This window comes from Electrophorus electricus, chromosome 17, assembly GCF_041902795.1.
Source record: "Electrophorus electricus isolate QZ-2024a chromosome 17, ASM4190279v1, whole genome shotgun sequence".
NCBI lineage: Eukaryota > Metazoa > Chordata > Actinopteri > Gymnotiformes > Gymnotidae > Electrophorus > Electrophorus electricus.
The window spans coordinates 3,826,441-3,845,106 of record NC_137513.1 but is presented as its reverse complement, the minus strand read 5'-3'; the positions used below and the strand labels follow the sequence as shown (position 1 = coordinate 3,845,106).

At 38.5% G+C, this 18,666-nt stretch overlaps 2 protein-coding genes and 1 long non-coding RNA gene across 4 annotated transcripts; 1 reads left to right on the top strand and 2 right to left on the bottom strand.

The window, feature by feature from the left end:
- Positions 1-435: 435 nt before the first annotated feature.
- On the bottom strand, positions 436-9,500 carry tbcela (tubulin folding cofactor E-like a). Its single transcript, XM_026997782.3, has 9 exons — positions 9,421-9,500; positions 8,168-8,232; positions 7,576-7,743; positions 7,254-7,393; positions 6,958-7,139; positions 5,640-5,896; positions 5,264-5,390; positions 5,042-5,158; positions 436-4,796 (listed from the first exon to the last, which is right to left on the bottom strand). Exons 3-9 carry the CDS (start codon positions 7,712-7,714, stop codon positions 4,472-4,474), a joined length of 1,287 nt encoding a protein of 428 aa, XP_026853583.2. The 5' UTR covers positions 7,715-7,743; positions 8,168-8,232; positions 9,421-9,500; the 3' UTR covers positions 436-4,471.
- LOC145651852 (uncharacterized) lies at positions 8,470-17,218 on the top strand. 2 transcript variants are annotated; one of them, XR_014117936.1, is made up of 5 exons: positions 8,470-8,523; positions 11,807-12,180; positions 13,150-13,271; positions 13,442-15,675; positions 16,018-17,218. It is a non-coding gene; the product is annotated as an uncharacterized LOC145651852 (long non-coding RNA). The 2 variants fall into 2 exon arrangements; XR_014117937.1 differs by lacking the exons at positions 8,470-8,523; positions 16,018-17,218 and adding an exon at positions 9,547-9,641 and having other exon boundaries at positions 13,442-15,375.
- Positions 9,697-11,130, bottom strand: LOC113569772 (ovostatin-like). Its single transcript, XM_035533962.2, has 3 exons — positions 11,104-11,130; positions 10,467-10,640; positions 9,697-10,350 (listed from the first exon to the last, which is right to left on the bottom strand). Exons 1-3 carry the CDS (start codon positions 11,128-11,130, stop codon positions 10,168-10,170), a joined length of 384 nt encoding a protein of 127 aa, XP_035389855.1. The 3' UTR covers positions 9,697-10,167.
- Positions 17,219-18,666: the final 1,448 nt, after the last annotated feature.

Here is an 18,666-nt window from a genome sequence, read left to right as displayed (position 1 = left end):
TCTCCGCCCACGCTGTCACCTTGGTGACGGAAATAAACACTTCATTGTCGCGTGTGGTGGCGCTTAACTATTGGAGGTTTTTCTTTATGTATGTATGTATGTATGTACGCACATTTTTTGCACAGCTGGTGAAGGACCTGTGTTTGAAGTGTCGTTTCTCTGGAAACCTTCTGCGCTATGCTGTATATGTAGATGGCAGTGGTAACTCAGTGGTTAAAGTACTTGACTTGTAATTGGAAGGTTGCTAATTCAAGCCCCACTGCTGCCAAGTTGCCACTGTTGGGCCCCTAAACAAGAACCTTAACCCTCAAATGCTCAGGTTGTACTCAGTCATAATTGTAAGTTGCACTGGATAAAAGTGTCACATAACTGGATAACCCACACACAATGACATACCTTCTTATGAGAAAACAAATACCCTTGTTGCAAACACACCTCAGATATTTGTTTATTTTCCTTTCACCTTCAAGACAATTCATTCAGCTACCAGAGAAACAATAACTTGTGAGTTGCCGAAAATAGACTGATTTCCAATTATTTGTGCAAAAACACTGCCCTATCCCTTAACACATGCAGTTGGATGAGTCATTTGGTAAAAGCAAATACAAAATGGTCACATTTGTTACAGTTTGGGCTTAGCTGAAATTGAGAGTGTTTTTTTTCTGGTTTTTTAATTTTTGTTGGTTTTTTTTTTGTTTGTTTGTTTCATGCTAACAGTGAGTAAATGCATTCAGCAAGTGTGAGTCTGTCCCTTTTGGCGCAAGGTAATAGGTAACACCCTTCGCAAGGTTCTAGATGATACCCATCACAATATAAATTAGTCTCACAATTCAGTAGAAAATGAAGACTTCTTTTGTAGGTTTAAAAAAGGGGATGGGGGGGCAGGGAATAGAAGGGTGGCAATATAAGGTACCCAATGCAAAGTTTCCGGACATGCAGCTCTAAAATTCTAAAGAAAACTACGCCAGGAAAACAAACACATAAATAAATTCAGTATTAACAAAATTAATTTTAAAACATAAGATCCAGCCATCAACACAAAGTTACAAAAACAAATCAATGACTGTACTTTTTACAAGTGTCCAGGTAATAAAAATAAACAACACCTGAGTACAAATGTAATCAATTACTGTAATTAACAAAATAACTAAACAAAATAAGTAAAACATCAATATAAATTAAATTAAATAACAAAAACATTTTCAATGTTTAACTCCGTTTACAATATTAAAAATAACACATAACCCTCTACAAACAAACATTTTCCTTCATTCATTTCTGGGTGTGGAAATAACTTAGTAATTTCATCAACTACTGCCAACTATACAGTTAAGTAAGCTGAATTTTTTTCAGTGGCACTACCTTTTGTGGGTGCTGAGTATAAAAGTTAACATCCACAAAGTTAAAAGCAGTCGGAACTGCTTTCTGACTGCTTTAATACTTAAGGTATTAAGGAAAAGCTGACAACCCTGTACACATACTTATCTTTAATCATCAACCAGCACCCTTTTAGATCTCTACAGTCATTTTAGTATGACCATGATCATCAGCCCCCCCAATACTTACAAGATACAATTTCAAGATCAAAAGGTCCTCACTAACCTAAGCACTTTTCCCCCATCAAAAGCAAGCTTTATAATATTAATCATTGCTCTCATTCATATTATATATATATATATATATATATATATATATATCACACACACATACATACATACATATACATTATTTATATGTGTATATATATGTGTGTGTGCCCCTTGATTAAATATACTACAGAAAATTAGCTTTTTTCCTTTATATATGGGACATTATTTACATTACACTCATAATTTCTATTCTCAGGGATAATAAATGTTTATATGTATTCACCCTAGTATCTCTTGTCTTTTTGCAATAATCTATGAGAAAAAAAACTAACAATATATCACTAATTACTTTGTTATTATTAAACATGATTTGGACACTGCCCTCTTATTAAAAATAAAAAAACACATCAAAACAATAGGAAAGTAAAAACTGGACACTGATACAGTTACACACTTCATTTTATAGCTACATAATTCACTTCACTGTACTACTGTGCCCCAGTATTTAAAATGCATCTCTTGTAGCGGAGAAATTCCTTATGCTGTTTTGCCTCCTTAATGCATTTTGCTAGCTCTTCCTGAGTTTTCAACTGGTAAAACTACCATCCCACATACACAAATCCCACAAGCGCATCTAGCCCAGCATAGAGCATTGTTCTAGTTGGCATAGTTATTGTCACAAAATATACATCATAAAAGCTATTAAATCAGGATGTAATGTATGTATGACCTATGTTTTCATCTTTTGGCTTGATGGTAAATATGTCAGAGTGAATGCTAAGAAACCAGGAGTACAAATTTTGTCTTTTTAGTCCTTAGTGATTTCTGCTTTGGTCCAGACCATGGGAGACCGTGCTACAAATATAAATGTGACCTTGCAAGTATTTTTTTTTTCACAATACATCATAATGTACTGAAGAATACTGTATGCCTACCAAAAACCACATGTAGATGGTCAAATATAGGAGCAGGGAAAGTCTTCATTGAAACTAGCAAACAGTGGTCCCACATAGTAAAACCAGGGGGAGTCATCTGGTCTGAGGCAGACAACTTACTTCAGTACTTAACTTAAATGACTAGATCTAAACCTTAATCTGTTAAATCCTATACTGTGTTTACTGAAATTATCCCAACATGAGATACTACTGATAAAGTTGTATAAGATACTATTGGTAAAAGCCGTCTAATACCCAAACACTGCTAGGTTTTGATTGTGAAAAACTACTGATTATTTTGCACTCAAAGTGAGCACTGTGTCCATTTCTAATCAGCGCTTCACCTAAAACTGATCACAGCATCTTCCCAATCTTTCTCTTTCAATAAATAATGAAGAATTATTAGTGGAACATGTTCTAGGATCAGGTTAACATCAACATGATAATACTCTGGAAAAAAAAAGGGGAGAAAAAATTATATGAAATAGACTAAATGACTTTGCACCAGTGGCTGTATAAAGAAAACAAGATTTACAAAAAAAAAAGGTTAAAAAAACCCCAAAACACCAATAGGATACAATAAAAAAAGAGAACTGAGGAATCCACATGAAATGGCACTAAGCATTAGTGTTTGACAAATCTGAGGACTGATTAATTAGTCATGTGGATGGACCTTCAGGTCATGCTGTCATATATGTCCTAAACATGGCATTTTACTTAGTACAAATAGCTGCTCAGAAACATTACTAAAAAACAAAATATATCTTTACAGCTTTAAACATATGGCCAAAGAACAAATTAGTAGTGTCCAACTAGTCCTCAATCAATAAGGAAAGGAAGAAAAGTAAGGAAAATTAGCTATCAATTGACTGGGCTTGTTAATAAACAAAGAAGAGGATGCATAAGAATACATGTGAGGCAGAATCCAAACTCCACTGTATGTTTCACTGCACACTGGGAAGTTTGATTTGCTTATTATTATTTCAACTAATTCTTCATTTACTACATACAGTGTAGTATGTGCCAATCTTACACCTTACACCTTCAGATTCACTGATAATAAAAACTATAAGATGTATTAATATTAAACATGTTTTGGCCAATATTTACTTTAAGCATAAATGTGAATGGGAACAGACTGAATTTGATTAAACAAGCACCTCTCACATAGCAGCATGGTCCTCTCCAAAGCACGATCACATCTGCTCTAAATATAATATTACCAGAATCAAATCATAAGTGATATTGATGGTTTAAGCAACTGTTGTTCCAATTCTCTTATGATCATACTTATTGCCAACCCTAACAACTAGGGTAAACTAATTAGCCTTTTCTTCATGCAACATCTGAACATTAATAAATAAACAAAAGGACACATTCAGTTCCACCATGTCCAACATTGTTCAGCATTGTTTTAAAAAACAAACACACAAACAAACGTAAGCATGTAAGGCCAGCATTGCCCCTCCATAAGATGTCAGATGAGGCCTGAGAGTCTTTTGCAAGGAAGGCTGACATTCACCGACGTACACCATTAGCAAATTCAGCACTCACCTGTTCCGACGTGAACGGAACATGTTTTCCATACCTGCACTTTTTGGACTGCCATAGCTCTTGTGCTTTCATCTTGAAGAGGCAGGCATTATTGACAGTTAGTGGCAAACCTCATTCAAGGGAATAGTCAACAAAAACAAGAAAAGCCATTTATATACACTACGGAAACAAGTGCAGGGTCACGCACATTGAGGTGTGTGTGTATGTGGGTTGATCATGTAGTAATGTGTCCAGTGACAGGCCCTTTAAAACATAAGTAGTCTCTTCAGAATCCAAGCCAGTCTGACAAGCTTAGATGCCCCCACCCTTTTCATATTTTGCACACACTGTGAAGCCTATGTAGTGCCATTTCAGAGAGGGTTCTTTTACTCCAGTCCTGGCACCCGTGGTTAGTCATTTGGTCTTGGGCACCACTAGGATTCCGTCACCATCTCGGATGCTGTACGAATGGAGGGCGCGCGTGTTATACTTCATCTCCTCGGGCCCGAAGGCTGAGCACATGTCCTTGTCAATGTAATAGAGGCGCATGTTGCTCGCAGAGAGCCGCACCACTGCCTTCAGCTGCTTCTTCAGCTCCGCCACCGTCTGGTCGAGGCGGATGCTCACCTGCTCCACGCGCTCCTCGCAGTGCACCTCCACCCTGGCATAACAGCGCGGACGTAGATCGATCTCAGCCAGTGGTGCCAGCTTCCCATATTTGGTCACCAGACAGTGGTATCTTTCATAAACGGAAAAAAAGAGACTTCATAAGTGTCTATTCTTGCCGACTTGAAAAACGTGTGAAGTGCTAAACTAGAACAAGCTACGCAAATGCCCCAAAGTGCACTCCTCTAACAATATCTGAAAGCATTGCAACATTTTTTAAAAACACCCTTACAAAGCAAAGCATGACAAAAGTTCATGTTTCCTTTGTGATAAAACTGTCCCTGTTGGTTATGGGCCTCCTGTTTGTCCTGAAGGTACCTGTGGGGCAGCTCTTCTTCAGAGTGGTCCAGATGGTAGCGGATGAAGAACCTCTCGGCGTCCTCGCGCTCTCCTTCCGTCACCACGCTCCCGTTCAGGCAGGTCACCGACGGCAATCTGGGGGGGCAGCAGGAGACAGCTGGGGCTGGTTTTTTTTTTTTGGATGTCCTTGAGGAAAACGTGAGCTTCTGTGAGCTGGGAGGGGGACAGGGAGACACTCACTGTGCGATGAGGAGGCTGCGCCGCTCCGTGTTGGTATAGGTCTGCAGCAGAGGGATTCCCTGCAGCCGCACCTCCTCCATCTTGGGGAGGAAGGTTAATCTCTCAATGTCCTCCCAGCGATTAAGGCCTACACACATACGTACACAGGAAAAAATAACGCAGGCCGATTCATTTTTGGTTGTAGGTTAAACTGACTAGACAAAGTTAAGATATTTAACAATACCACTTTCTTAAAAATTAATTTAAATAAAATAATTATACAGATTCTCTACTGCAGATTTGCAGAGCCAATGTCTTACTCCTGCACAGCTGTAAATGACAGTGGGTCCCCAGGACCGAAGCCAAGAACCCAGAAATAAAAAAGCGGCACTCTTGCCTGAGTTGTGTAGATTGATGCTGCGCAAGTTGGGAAAGAGGCGGCAGAGGGTGTCTCCGGAGTCCAGGATGGAGCCCAGGTTGTTGTTAGCCATGACAAGGGTGTCTAGAGAGGGGAACATAGAGCCAAACTTGCGCACCTCGTTCCAGTCATGGAGATTGTTGTCTGTGATGTGCAGTAGCCGCAGCGAAGGGCAAGGTGTGGCAGAGGCCATCACAGTGTTGTACTCATTAAGGCACAGGAACAGCTCCTCCAGTCTGAAGTAATATGAATGTGCATAAATATGCATAAATATGGTGAGCCGAGCTACATGTGAACCACTGGTATAAAACAAAAAAGACTCAGGTGAGAATTTTTTGCACCAATTTTCATTGCAGAGTTTCAAGATCAATAGCTACTGAGTCAGTAAGCAGGATTTAAGTGATAGTAATAACTATAAGATTACATAAATAAGGTTAAATAATAATTAAATATGCCCATATCTCTTGAATATATCTGTGTGAAAGATAATTACCTTTAGACTCTATGAGAACCCTCAAGACTCTACTTAATTCAGCTCTTCTATAGCGCTGAGTCAAAATATTGAAATTAAAATGTTTTTTGAATGGGAGAATTAATCAAAGCAGAAGGTATACATGTCTAATAAAATTATTCTTTGTTCCCTAAGGCCAAACTACAGCACTAATTCATTCAAATGATAATATTGCTGATTGTCCTGTCTGTGGAAATAATATATCATGCACTTCATATTCCTTGCTAGAATGCAGACTGCAGCTAAACCAGATAAGGTATTATCCTGTAGAACTAGTGGGCCATCACAAAAAAAGCCATATATTTTCACAAACTATCAAGATCTATTTATAATTAACACACAGAGCTCTTCAGCTGTCTAAGTGTTATTTTCATTCATATTTCTGTGCAACAAATTGATGAACACCTTCCTAAAAGCAATATGAAACACAAAATGTACCTGCGAGGTACACCCTACCAACAATACAGCAAGGTATAACAGATTATACTGTGATCACTATAATCTAATATTTGTTTGACCAAACAGACCAATTATTTTAAAGCTATAACACTGTTCTCAGAATGTAGTGTTCCAAGAGTTTAGGATACATAAAGTAAATTTTACTTGATTTCAGCTCAGTTCTCATCTAAATTTACAATAATCAGTATGACATCACAGGTCTTGAGGGCATGTCAAGGCCAGCTATACTTAAGTGCAGTGTTCACTTTCCCCTCAATCTCCATATCAGATGATACAGTTTGTGGTCACCGAAATCCTGCCATATCAGAAACGCCATGGTGATCTTACTCAGGCATCTCGCGCGTGAAGGTGTGCACAATGTCCCAGGACACCTGAGTGTTGTTGAGGACGAAACGGCGCACTCTGGAGAAAGCCTCAGCCCACTCCGGCTCTAATGATGCCTCGCTCAGCGGGTTGGAGCTCAGGTTCAGGAAGTCGAGGTTTGGAATGTTCCTAACGATCTTGCTGATCTGGAAAGAGTTGGAGGGCAGAGTGTTCATATGTGGTGTGTGAAATCGTTATTGTGAAAGAGAAAAAGAATGGTATAATCATGACTTGTAATGTTAGAACGAGAGGACACTCACTTCGTGCCAGTCCTGGAGTTTGTTATGAGACAAGTCCAGCTCGACCACATGAGCACAGAAAGCAGCAATCTCTCCTTCATCTCCTGCTTGACTGATTCCACAGGCATTCAAAACTAGCACACTAGGCAGGTTGAGTCGGTCTGGGAGGTAAACAAACAAACAACATGAATAATAATGTGAATCCTAATTCACTTGGTTTAGGATACTAATAAAACTACAAAGCAACACAATAATGGTGAGGCTTTTTTTTCTTTTCTTCTTTTTCAGTTCTCTGACTACACAGTTTTTATTAGACTATTTCTTGTTCAGATATGAACCTTACCTTTCATTGGAGATCCCTGGGGGCCAGATGGTACAACCACCCCCAAGCCTGGGCCTCGGCGACACGGGAAGTTCTCTGGACTGTACTTCTCACTGATCACCTGCATGAATGTGCGGCCTTCTCCCTCAGGTGCCTCCATGGCCCTGTCCCACGCACCCAGTCCAGCTGCTGCTCCCCAGAAGCAGGAGGACCAAAAGAGCAGCTGTTAATCAGAACTGAAGTCTGAGACAGTACAGCGGTGCTCAAGTGCTGTGTTTTTCTCAGCTGTTCTCTCAACAGTGGCACCAGTAGGTCATTTTGTAAAGAGTGTATTTTACCTGAAGCTAAACCAAAAAGCTCAGGGCAAATGGTCTGCTTAAACGTTCCTAAAGTAAAATGACTGAGATATTATGAAGCACTTAGACCTAACTGCAATGCTTAGTTTCAACAGTAATCTATCATACCAGGAATCAGACATATATGAAAGAATTCTACCTGCTGTTTATGACCACAGAACTTCCTCTACCCTGAAATTCAGTGTGGACCTATGTGGCAGTTAGCGCAAAAGAACCTGAAAACAGATCAAAGAATTTAAAAGGAGGCTCTAGCTCACCTTGACGTTATTGGACACTTGCAGAGTCGTGAAAGTCTTGTGAAGAGCCACTCAGCCTGCCTTTCCTTATAGAGGTCACAGAGGAGGAACAACAGAGATAAACACCATATAAGGGGGAGGCCAAGTCAGTGCAAACAACCAGGAGTTTTCAAGGTGGGCTTCATAACCATCCTGTATTTACTCCCCTGAAAAGTTCTGTTCTGCAAAACACCCCAGGTGCAATAGTAACTTCTTGTAGACCTTTGTTTGTGAGAAAACAAAGGCTGGTATCCTCAACAAAATGTTGTCATGGAAATGCATGCATTTGCATTCACACTGAAAGAGGAAGGTTGGGAATGGAGGAAGAGCGTTTCTTGGTCAGTTTGCAACTTTCTTATTGTTGATTTTTTAAAATTTGTCTCCAAAGAAACATTTAAATGTTAAGCCTGTCATCATTGTCAAATTACATTACAAAGAAGGTGATAAAAGAAAAAGAAAAAAACACCCCTGAAATCAAATTTTTTAAGAAATCAAATATTTTGAAATATTCCGGGTGCATTCATTTCGCAAATACCGTGCACTGTAGCGAAGACTAGCCAACATACATTTTCGTCCTCTGCTTAAACTAAGAGTCATTACCACATTAAGGTTACTAAGCTATACAGCTCCAAGGGTCACTGCAATGGCATTTCGAAATTTCAAACCTGACGAGGATTCCCAGCGCCAGCATTGCAATTAACAAGTCATATATATATATATATATATATATATATATATATATATATATATATATATATATATATATATATATATATATAAAATCGCGAAATGTTAAAGATAACATTTGATTAAACTCTAATTAATGTTGTTTCCATGGAAAAAAAAACACCCGCAAAGCAAGCTAGCAAAGCTAGTAAAGCGATAACGACTGAGACGAGAGCTAAATAAAATAACTTGGTATAGTATACTAGCAAGCTATGACAAAAGGCCAATGAAACTGACTATCATTGCATGGACCGTCTTGACAACCAGAGCATGTGCATCTGAATAATCAAGCTATCTGTGGATACCCATCTTACCAAGGAAAACGATGTGCCTGAATTATGCTTTTGAATCAGAGCACGTAGCTAGCTAGCTACCCTAGCTAACTGAGCTTTTTACACTGAATGTCATGCACATCAGAAAGGCTGGGTCATTGGTTTAACGTCACCGAATAATAAACACTCATGTCAAGTGATTCAAAGGGCTACAAAACATTGTAAAAGAACATTCACTTTTAGCGTTGTCCCGTTCCCCTTCCGTCTTGTTATTGTTGTCTTAGCTGTCACATCGACCGACTTGTGTAGGAAGTGACGTATTTCATAAGACGCACACTGCGATTGTATTTTTTTCCCCCGCCAGTAAATTTGCGTTCAACAGTAGCAGCAAAGGAAAGACGAAACACATTAGACGAACTTCGGAGTATATATGAAGTTTTTTTTATTATGTTTAGAAGGTATGTAAATGATGATGTTTTCACAGAATGGTAAAAAAACAAACAAACAAACAAAAAAACAACTTAAATCTGTACTTTTACCTTTAGGTATAGAGTCATAGAGGGAAATTCACGGAGGCTATTACAGCACCAATTAACAGTAGAGTGAAAGTAATTCTAGAAATAGTAAAACACGCTCCTTCAGTAAAAATTATACACATATAATTAAAGAATATAAAGTAAATACGACCGTATATACACAAGTCCTTTATTATTTGATTTGAAATTTAACATAAGCATTTCCTGTCCTCCAACAGTCAGTTTGTAGGAATGAGTGCAGTCTCTGGGCCTGACTGCTAAATTTGCTCGCATTATTGGCAGATTCTAATTTTCTTAAACAGCCTTCTATTTCAAAAGGGAAAAAACGCAAATATATCTTAACATGGATCAACCAGATGATATGTGGTCTGTGCCAAGTCTATGAAGCTGAATCTGTAAAATAGCAATGTAAAGTATATATACAGATACACAAGAAGAAGATTTTATTTCAAATGTATATCTGCCAGGAACATCTTGCAATGGTCTCTCCTAGTACAGTATCTTGTTGGTCTTGTTTCACAAACTGGTGACTGTCTCCACCTGCTGACTGCACAGATACTTTGCTGGAGCCATCTGAGCGGAACACTTTGGTAGAGTACAGAGCCAGAGCCTGGAGGGCCACCACTGTGTCCTGATCCAAACACAAAAACAACCATTTATACATTTTCAACACAGTATTGATTTGTGCTCTGTGTATTCAGGCCCGGTAAATACATAAAGAGTTAGAAGGAAAGCTATACTTTATACCTGGGTGGAGGAGAAGCCTCCATAGGGATTCTGCTGTCTCACCAGCCAGCTGACGATCCTGTTGGCGTAGCCCAAGTCAGCAGCAGAGAGCTGATCTGTAGTGAGAACAGCGAGCAGCACGTAGGAGCTGATCTCCACTGCTAAGGAGTCCGAGTCACCTGATGCTGACTGAAACTAGTGAAGGAGTCATCTAACTAATACAACTATACAAGGACATCCAAAACATTTTAAAATTCCAGTGCTATTTAAAATGATTGTCTTATCATAAGATATTTTTGTGATTATTTTAGGTTTAGTTAAAATTAATCACAAAGAGACTGGGTCTAAGTAAACTTTCTGTAGGCAGTCACTATCAACACTTAGAACATAGACCAATACATCCACATCGACACTCTTTATACTAATACATCAGGCAATCTAAATATGTAGTAAGTTAGCAAGCAATATCATAAATTCGTTCCGTTATTGAATATGAGTATTAGTCCACTGCATTCTAACATATTCTTAAAAATGTTTGTGTTTATTTTAAATAACCTTCTCATAATCACAATAAACCTAAATCAGTCTTGTTTAATTTCAAGCCACCACAATGTTAAACATGCAAGACACTGCCTAGCACGTGGTCCCATCCCATTACCAGGTCCAACTGTACTAAGTGTGTCATCTTGATCTTGATATTCAGTAGTCTTTGGTATCTTTTTACAGAATGAGACAGCGACTCCACAAAGAACTGCTAAAAAGCTGAAAGAAGTACATGATTTTCTCTTGATGATGCATTCAACATTTGTGGATTTGTTTGGTGACGGGAAATGGCTGAATACTGTGTCATACCTGACTGAGATTTTTCCAATCTAAATTACCTGAAACTAAAACTTCAAGGCCAGGACGGCCTTTTCAAACATTGCAAAGAAATTTCCAGAAGGCAATAAAAATGCCAACTGCAAATCAGCCCCTATCTTTCTACATGTTTCCCAGCATGAATTGAAGAAACTTGTGTTTGAGTAAACCTTTTGTCTGTGTTACTCCTTTGTTACCTTGTCATGTCTCATGTTTGTACATGCCTTTACTCAGGTGGCGTGTGTTGGATATTAGCAGCCACACCACCTAGGGGTTATGTTATTATGTTGTCTGTATTTAAGCCTGTTTAGGCTCTGGCGCTGTACTCCACCAAAGTACACAACTACATTTTGTGAATATAAAACAATTACAGAAATGGAAAAGAAAAAAAAAAACAATGCCTTTTTTGGCACCAGTTTAAAACCTAAAACCCTAATGGCTTCAGAGTTGTCGTTGTGACTGTGTGGGTAACTGTACCTGATGTCTCTTACTTCATTTTGCAGATGGCCCTTTTTTACAACATCCCCACACCTGATGAAACCAGCACACTGCGCATCATGGCTAAAACTGAGAGAAATTTCACCAAATCATTCAGTGGGGGTTCAGGTCTGGAGATTGGGCTGGCCATGATAGGGTCTTGATCTGGTGGTCTCTTCACACTTTGATTGACATGGGTGTGTGACATGGAGCATTGTCCTGTTGAAAAAAAACAATCATCAGAGTTGGGGAACATTGTCAGAGCAGAAGGAAACAAGTTTTCTTCCAGCAAAATTTTGTAAGAGTCTTGATTCATGTGTCCTTCACAAAGACAAATCTGCCCGATTCCAGCCTTGCTGAAACACCCCAGATCATCACTGATCCTGCACCAAATTTCACAGTAGGTGCAAGATACCGTCTAACCGTTACATGACCAGGTGTTGGACAAAGCTGAAAATTGCACTCATCAGAGAAGATGACTTTACTCCAGTCCTCTACAGGCTAATCCTTATGGTCTTTCGCAAACTTCAGTCTGGCTCTTCTTTGCTTCTCAATGATGAAGGGCCTTTTTTCCTAGGTTTGCATGACCTCAGCCCTGCCTCCAGAAGCCTGTTTCAATCTGTCCTCGCTTTGCAATTCTCCCCAGCTGCTGCAAGCCATTCTTTTTGTAGGTCACATGACTCATCTTACAGTTGTTAAGTGACATTTGAATGAGGTGGCGATCATCACGGTCAGTAGTCGTTTTTGACCTCTGCCAGTCTGTAGCTGTTGTTGTCCCATGTGTTTGCTGCTTGACCTTGTTATTATGAACTGTAGTTTTTGAAATTTTCAAGATAGAAGCAACCTGATGCTTACTGTATCCCTCTGCTAGTAAAGCTACACTTGAACCCTTCTTTTCCTCATTAAGAACCTTTCTTTTCAACTCTTTTGGCATGGTCTGTAGCTGTATTTTGACTACACTTACTTTTTGGGTAGTCCTAGCACTGCTTTTCTCATTCAGCTGGTTCTATAACAAGAGAATAGTGATGACAGCAGCAGTGGTTTTTATACTGTTGCTCGTTAGAATAGGACTTTGTTAAGGTGATCACCTATTCAGCATCACATTAAGTACCATTAGTTGTGTCTGTGAAGGAATTCAACAAACACTTGAATGGAATGACTGCTTTACATGTGGAGATGCTGATTTAAGAAAAGATTAGAGTGGTCTTATTTTTATCCAGAGATGTATATGTGTGTGTGGCAATTATGATATGATAAAGATATATAGAAAGATATGAAGAAGATTCCATTGTATACTGATTAAAGATGTAGAAGTAGATGTAAGGTTTCTGGAGAACACTCAATTCACTATCTGGGGTGTTTGTTACAGGTTCCAAGAAATGCTCCTACGAATTATCAAGTACAAGAATTATCCAAGAATTATCAAGAACAGTCATCAAGTCAAAAACCTGAAGTTAGCTGTGATCAAAGCTTATGATTGCTACCAAACAAGTAAGATTTTATTGATGTGTTCAAAATGTTATATTGTATTTGTTTTTATGTTGTATAAGATCATATTAAAATATGAACTCAAATCAGTATTTCAAATAAAACATTGTGTTCTAATTAAATGTAATGTGACTTTTCTGCTAAAATATGCTGTTTCTTATCCTCTTCTCAAGTTTTGGCATCAGTCTGATATGAGGACAGGACCACTTAACAAATGATTAACCAAGAAGAATGAATATGAGAATTGAACCAAGTGAGGCAACTGGTTTCAGTGGGCAGAGCTGAAGCCAATTGTATCTCTTCCTAATCAGCCTCTCAGTTAATGGACACTGGAAATGTATAAGACTTGTGAAGGCATGTGGATTGTGCAGATATCTGGCGTGCATGCACATTACTGTTCTGTTTGTAGTAGCTACTTTACAAAACGTAACCAATGACAGAGCTAAAGTAAACTGAATAGGTCAAATATTGTGAAACTGCACTAGTGATCATACCCATTAACTGTATGTGGTCAATGTACTTTGATTCTCATGGCAAACCAAACTAGCACTTTAGATTATTGGAGAACTCCTAAATGTCTCTTTTAAATCACAGCGTTATGGAAACATTATTTGTATTGCTGGGTAAAAATGGTTGTTTTAAAGCTATGAAGTGATTGTGAAGATTGTTAATCAAGTGATAGAATTTCCAGTCTACAGAGGAGAACAGGGGCTACAACACAATTCTCTTCTGGTCCTCCCATGTCTAAAAGATCACATCTGGGGGCCTGACAATATTCACAAGTTCATATTTCTGCCCAGGACTGGGCTCATCTGTCTATCCCACCAATTCAACATAGGAAAGAATCAACAGCCAGCAGTTCCTATCTAATGATGTAACAACTGACATTTTTCATGTCTGCACAAATATGTCATTTTCAACAAAGAATATCTGGTTTATGCTGCCATTAACAAACACAAAGTCTGTAATCCTGTGCAGATTCTTTAACCTTTGCACAAGAATTTGGTTGTCAATGAAAAAAAAATCTGAAAAGCCCAAATTCTCTGGTCTACACTGAAATATCCCACTTGGTACTGGAGATCCAATGACAACAGTCCTTGGTTTAATGCATGGAACTTGTATCTTGTAATTATAAATGTTTCAGTCTAATTAGTAATTACGTTTACACTGGCGTTGCACTCTGTTGTATAGTCAAGTATAAATTATGAATTTGCACAACAAACTTTATAAGTTTGTATTGCTAATACAGTCTTGAGCATTCTCTGCTTGGTAAGGTAGGCTCTGGGTTTGTACATTACTATTTGTTTGGCTTAGTCAGTTTCAGTCTTGTCTTTGTGATAATTACTATTTGATCATTACAGCTGTGATTTCAGGAGACTTAGGGCCTGATAACACCTCCCTCTGTAACTGGATCCTGAACCACAGTCAGTCCAGATCAGGAGCAGCATCTCCAGAACCATCTTACTGAGCACTGGGGTCCCCAGTTCACTTTTTCCACTGTAAAGAGAGCTCAGTTGAGAACAGCGGCAGGAATCTGGGAATTCTGCTAGCCTTCTCAACATTCCTGTTTGGTAATGCTCTACAATACCTTATACTGTTTCCTATATGTATAAATGGAATGATGGTAGCCATGTGACCTGTCATGGTATGGTCCAGGGGAGAGAATAAACACAATATACACAATAAATCCAAATATAAAGCTATCTCTAAAAGGCACAGCAAAACTGTCTCTTTTTCATTTCCCCTGGGGTTAGACAAAGTAAGGACAGTAAGGAACACACCCAAACTTATCACGACTGCCATACATGAGCAAATTGAAAAGCTGTCAGAACCACATAAGGTATGCATACACAACATACACAGCATAATGCTGGTAGCTGGTATATATATCAATACAGCGTCCATAGGACATAGGACAAATAAAACAAATTATGCAGCTTCACTGATGAGCCAAAAATAAAAAAATAAAATTTGCAAACAAACATTTAGAACAGACATTTTTTTGTTTGTTTTTAGGTACATGGCTGTATTATGCCATCACCTTCCAATGTTCTGAACTTTAAGACTTCCAGCACACAATAGTAAATATTAAATCAAATCAAATGAATCAATGGCTATCATGTTTTTTTGGTCTTTAATAATGTGTATAGTCCCAAATAAGTGAAGTATTTGCACAACATGGTGTCCCCAAGCTGAGCATAACCTTGGATAAATCAACGGTAATAACTCGTCGAGCCCAAGAACTGTCTAAACTCTTTCATATTCTTTGGGGTTCTGAATTCCATTACAACACTCACCTTGGACGGGTCTGACAGAATACCCTCAGGTTTGACAAGGTAGCCTAGAAAGAGGAGCTCACTGAGGCAAAACTGACAGTTTGAGAGACAAGCCAGCAGACTGGAGCCGGGTAAGGATTTCGCTGAGGTTTCTCAAATGCTGCTTGAACGTTGGTGAAGTAACAACAATAATGTTAAGATAAACTGCATTAATTTTGGAAGAGAGGCCAGTGAGGACTGTATTCATGAGCCTCTGAAAAGTTGCTGGGCCATTGCTTAAACTACTTTGAACTTGTATAGCCCACAGTTTTGGTCCTTGAATTTTCTTCTACTGCCACCTGCCAGTAGCTGTGTGCTAGGTCAATAGTAGAGATAAATTGTCTCTGAGCTAGGAAGTCTAGCAATTCATCAATCCATAATTGGCCTTGCTCATCACATTGGTCTGGCTTTCTGACTCTTCCCCCTGTTCTTAGATGTCATAAAACCTAAAGATTGGAATGCAGGAAGCTCTTACCAGCCTGGTTATACTTCAAGGAACTGTGACCATAAATTCCATCAGACTCAAACCCTTACCAGAACAACCAACTTTTCACATCCCACAGAGATATGTTCACAAATATATATTTTTCTTTTCGAAACAGATTCACAAAATAGCAACTTGCCATCTAACCTACTATGATGTCAAATGGTAATCAGCCAGTAATCTATGGCTATTTTAATAAAATTTTCAAACTGTAATGTTTGCTGATATTTGGTGTCTATTGTTTGATTATTTTGTTCATTACCTTATTCTTAATGCAAACAAGTTGTTAACCGCTCCTGATTGTGTTTACTAGACATATTATGCGAACCAAGTAGACAAAATATATTAGTCAGTAGTTTGTATCTTCTAGAAAATAGAAAAGGAATTAAGGTGATTATCCAATTGTTCCACCCATCCTAGGGTGCGCTGTTGAGCCAGCAACACTGCGGAAAATGGACACTCTCTCTTAAAGTTATCCAGGCGGTTTGATGGAAGAAGGACATTCTCTCTCAGTGCCACCCAGGCGGTTCGAGTCATAAGAACAGGCATTTCCCTTTTTCCGTTACTATATAAACACGACTGTTTATATATCAAAATTAGCTCAGTAACTCTTTCCTCCCGTCTGCGATGCAGCCACATCAATCCTATAATTAGTTCTCTTTCCGACAGTTTCCCCTTGTCATGGTACAGCCTCCTCCTCCTAGACGTCTCCGTGTGTGTGTGTGTGGCCACGCTCTCCCCGTGTATCACACCTGTTCCTTGTTTTATGTCGTTACTGTGCGTGCATATGAGGTCTTGTTTTGATGGTTGTTGTTCGATGTTTCACCTTACGTCAGCCTGTGAACGATGTTGTCTTCGGTGTGTGTGAATAAACAGATCACTGTGTTCAACACGGTTCGTTCCTGCTTATTCTCCCGCGTCACACCCCTTTTCTTCTGAGTCTTTTTGTTAAACTTTTAGTCATATCCTTTCACAGTCTCATTTGAGCAATAAGATTCCTTTATTGGGCTTTGATTGGTTGATCAGGAGATTGCCTAGCTGGTCATTCCCACAGGTTACTTGAAACAATTCTCTTTTCTTTTTTCCCCCTCTTATTAGCCGAGTTAGCCACCTTGGTCCACCATGAATCATTCAGGTAATTTTGGCTTGGTTACATTGTTAAATTTGTTAATTATAGTGATTCTAGTAAACTCAATACCTCCGGTTATTAGTAGAATCTTGGTTAATGATTTGTCACGGAATGCTCCCCACACGAGTCATATGGTATGGTCCGCCGCGTTCAGGGGACTTTACGTTTGTTGCCACGCCCTCCATGATGGCACTCACCTGCATGGGGTTAACGTTGAGTGTACGTCTGTTCATTGAAACTCCTGTCGGTGTGGGCCTCACGGTTGGTTAATGTTACTATTGGTGTAGAATGTTAGAGTCAATGAGTGTGTAGCCACTGTTAATGTAACCCAGCGTTTTATGTCATTTTATGTTGTCATTGTTACTGTTTATACTGTTTTTGTATTCCTGTCTATTAGTGTTATTATGTGTGAGTACCACGAGTGTCCTTTATGTTTTATGTTATTAAATGTTTCACAGCACCAAGGGCATCTGTGTGTCCTGCTCAACGCCCTGTGGCTCTCGAGCCGTGACATGATTGTTATGTGCATATTTCCTGTCTCTGCTTATTCAATAAACATATCTTAGTTATTACATCTGTGAGTCAAGAGAGACATTCTGATATTTGGTAGATGAGAAATAATCATGTATCATGAGTTGAGACTGAACGATCATTAATAAATTAGTTAAAATGAATAACTTTTCCCTGTTAATCAGGGTGATGCACCAATCAACCCTTTTAACTGTGATTGACACTTTATTAAAGGGTTAAAACCGCTACATATACATATTCAAGAGGAGATGTATAACTTTGGAATTACCTGTAAAGTTTAAAGTTTGTACAGGTCAAACACGTCACTGACTGTGCATTATTTTATAAGTAAACAGTCTGAAGTATAGCTCTTACTGCTTATGACCATTGCCATGATTTCACCCTCAGAGTTATGATTCTTATTTGATACATATTAATAAACATTTTTCAAAACACTGGTGTGTTGCATCAATATTAGAACTAATTGCTGGCACTAACTGTGGAATGCTTTTTAGTACAATAAAATACTGTAAAACCCTTTTGGTGTCATTTATATAGCTCATTGTATAAAGGTATTTTAATAATGCAGAAGTGTTGTGGTATTAAAACAAATATTTAGGCAATTTTTTTTTTACTGATGTTAAAGCAGAGGCAGTTGTCCAGTTTGCCTTCTACTATAAGGAGCAGAAAATATCTCACCTATTCAACAAAAATAACTGTCTTGGAAGATTAGCTGAATGAAAATATGACAACAGCGACTTAAAAATGTCTTCACACAATATTCTACACATTGCTCACCACGCCAATACAATAATACATTTATGCATATGTCAATAACAAAGGACATAACATAGCCTGTGGTTGTCCATATTTTAATACCTTAATCCCATTATGAACATTCAAAATTTATACTGACTATATTGTAGTCATGAGTCATATTTTAAGTTGTTTATACATCAT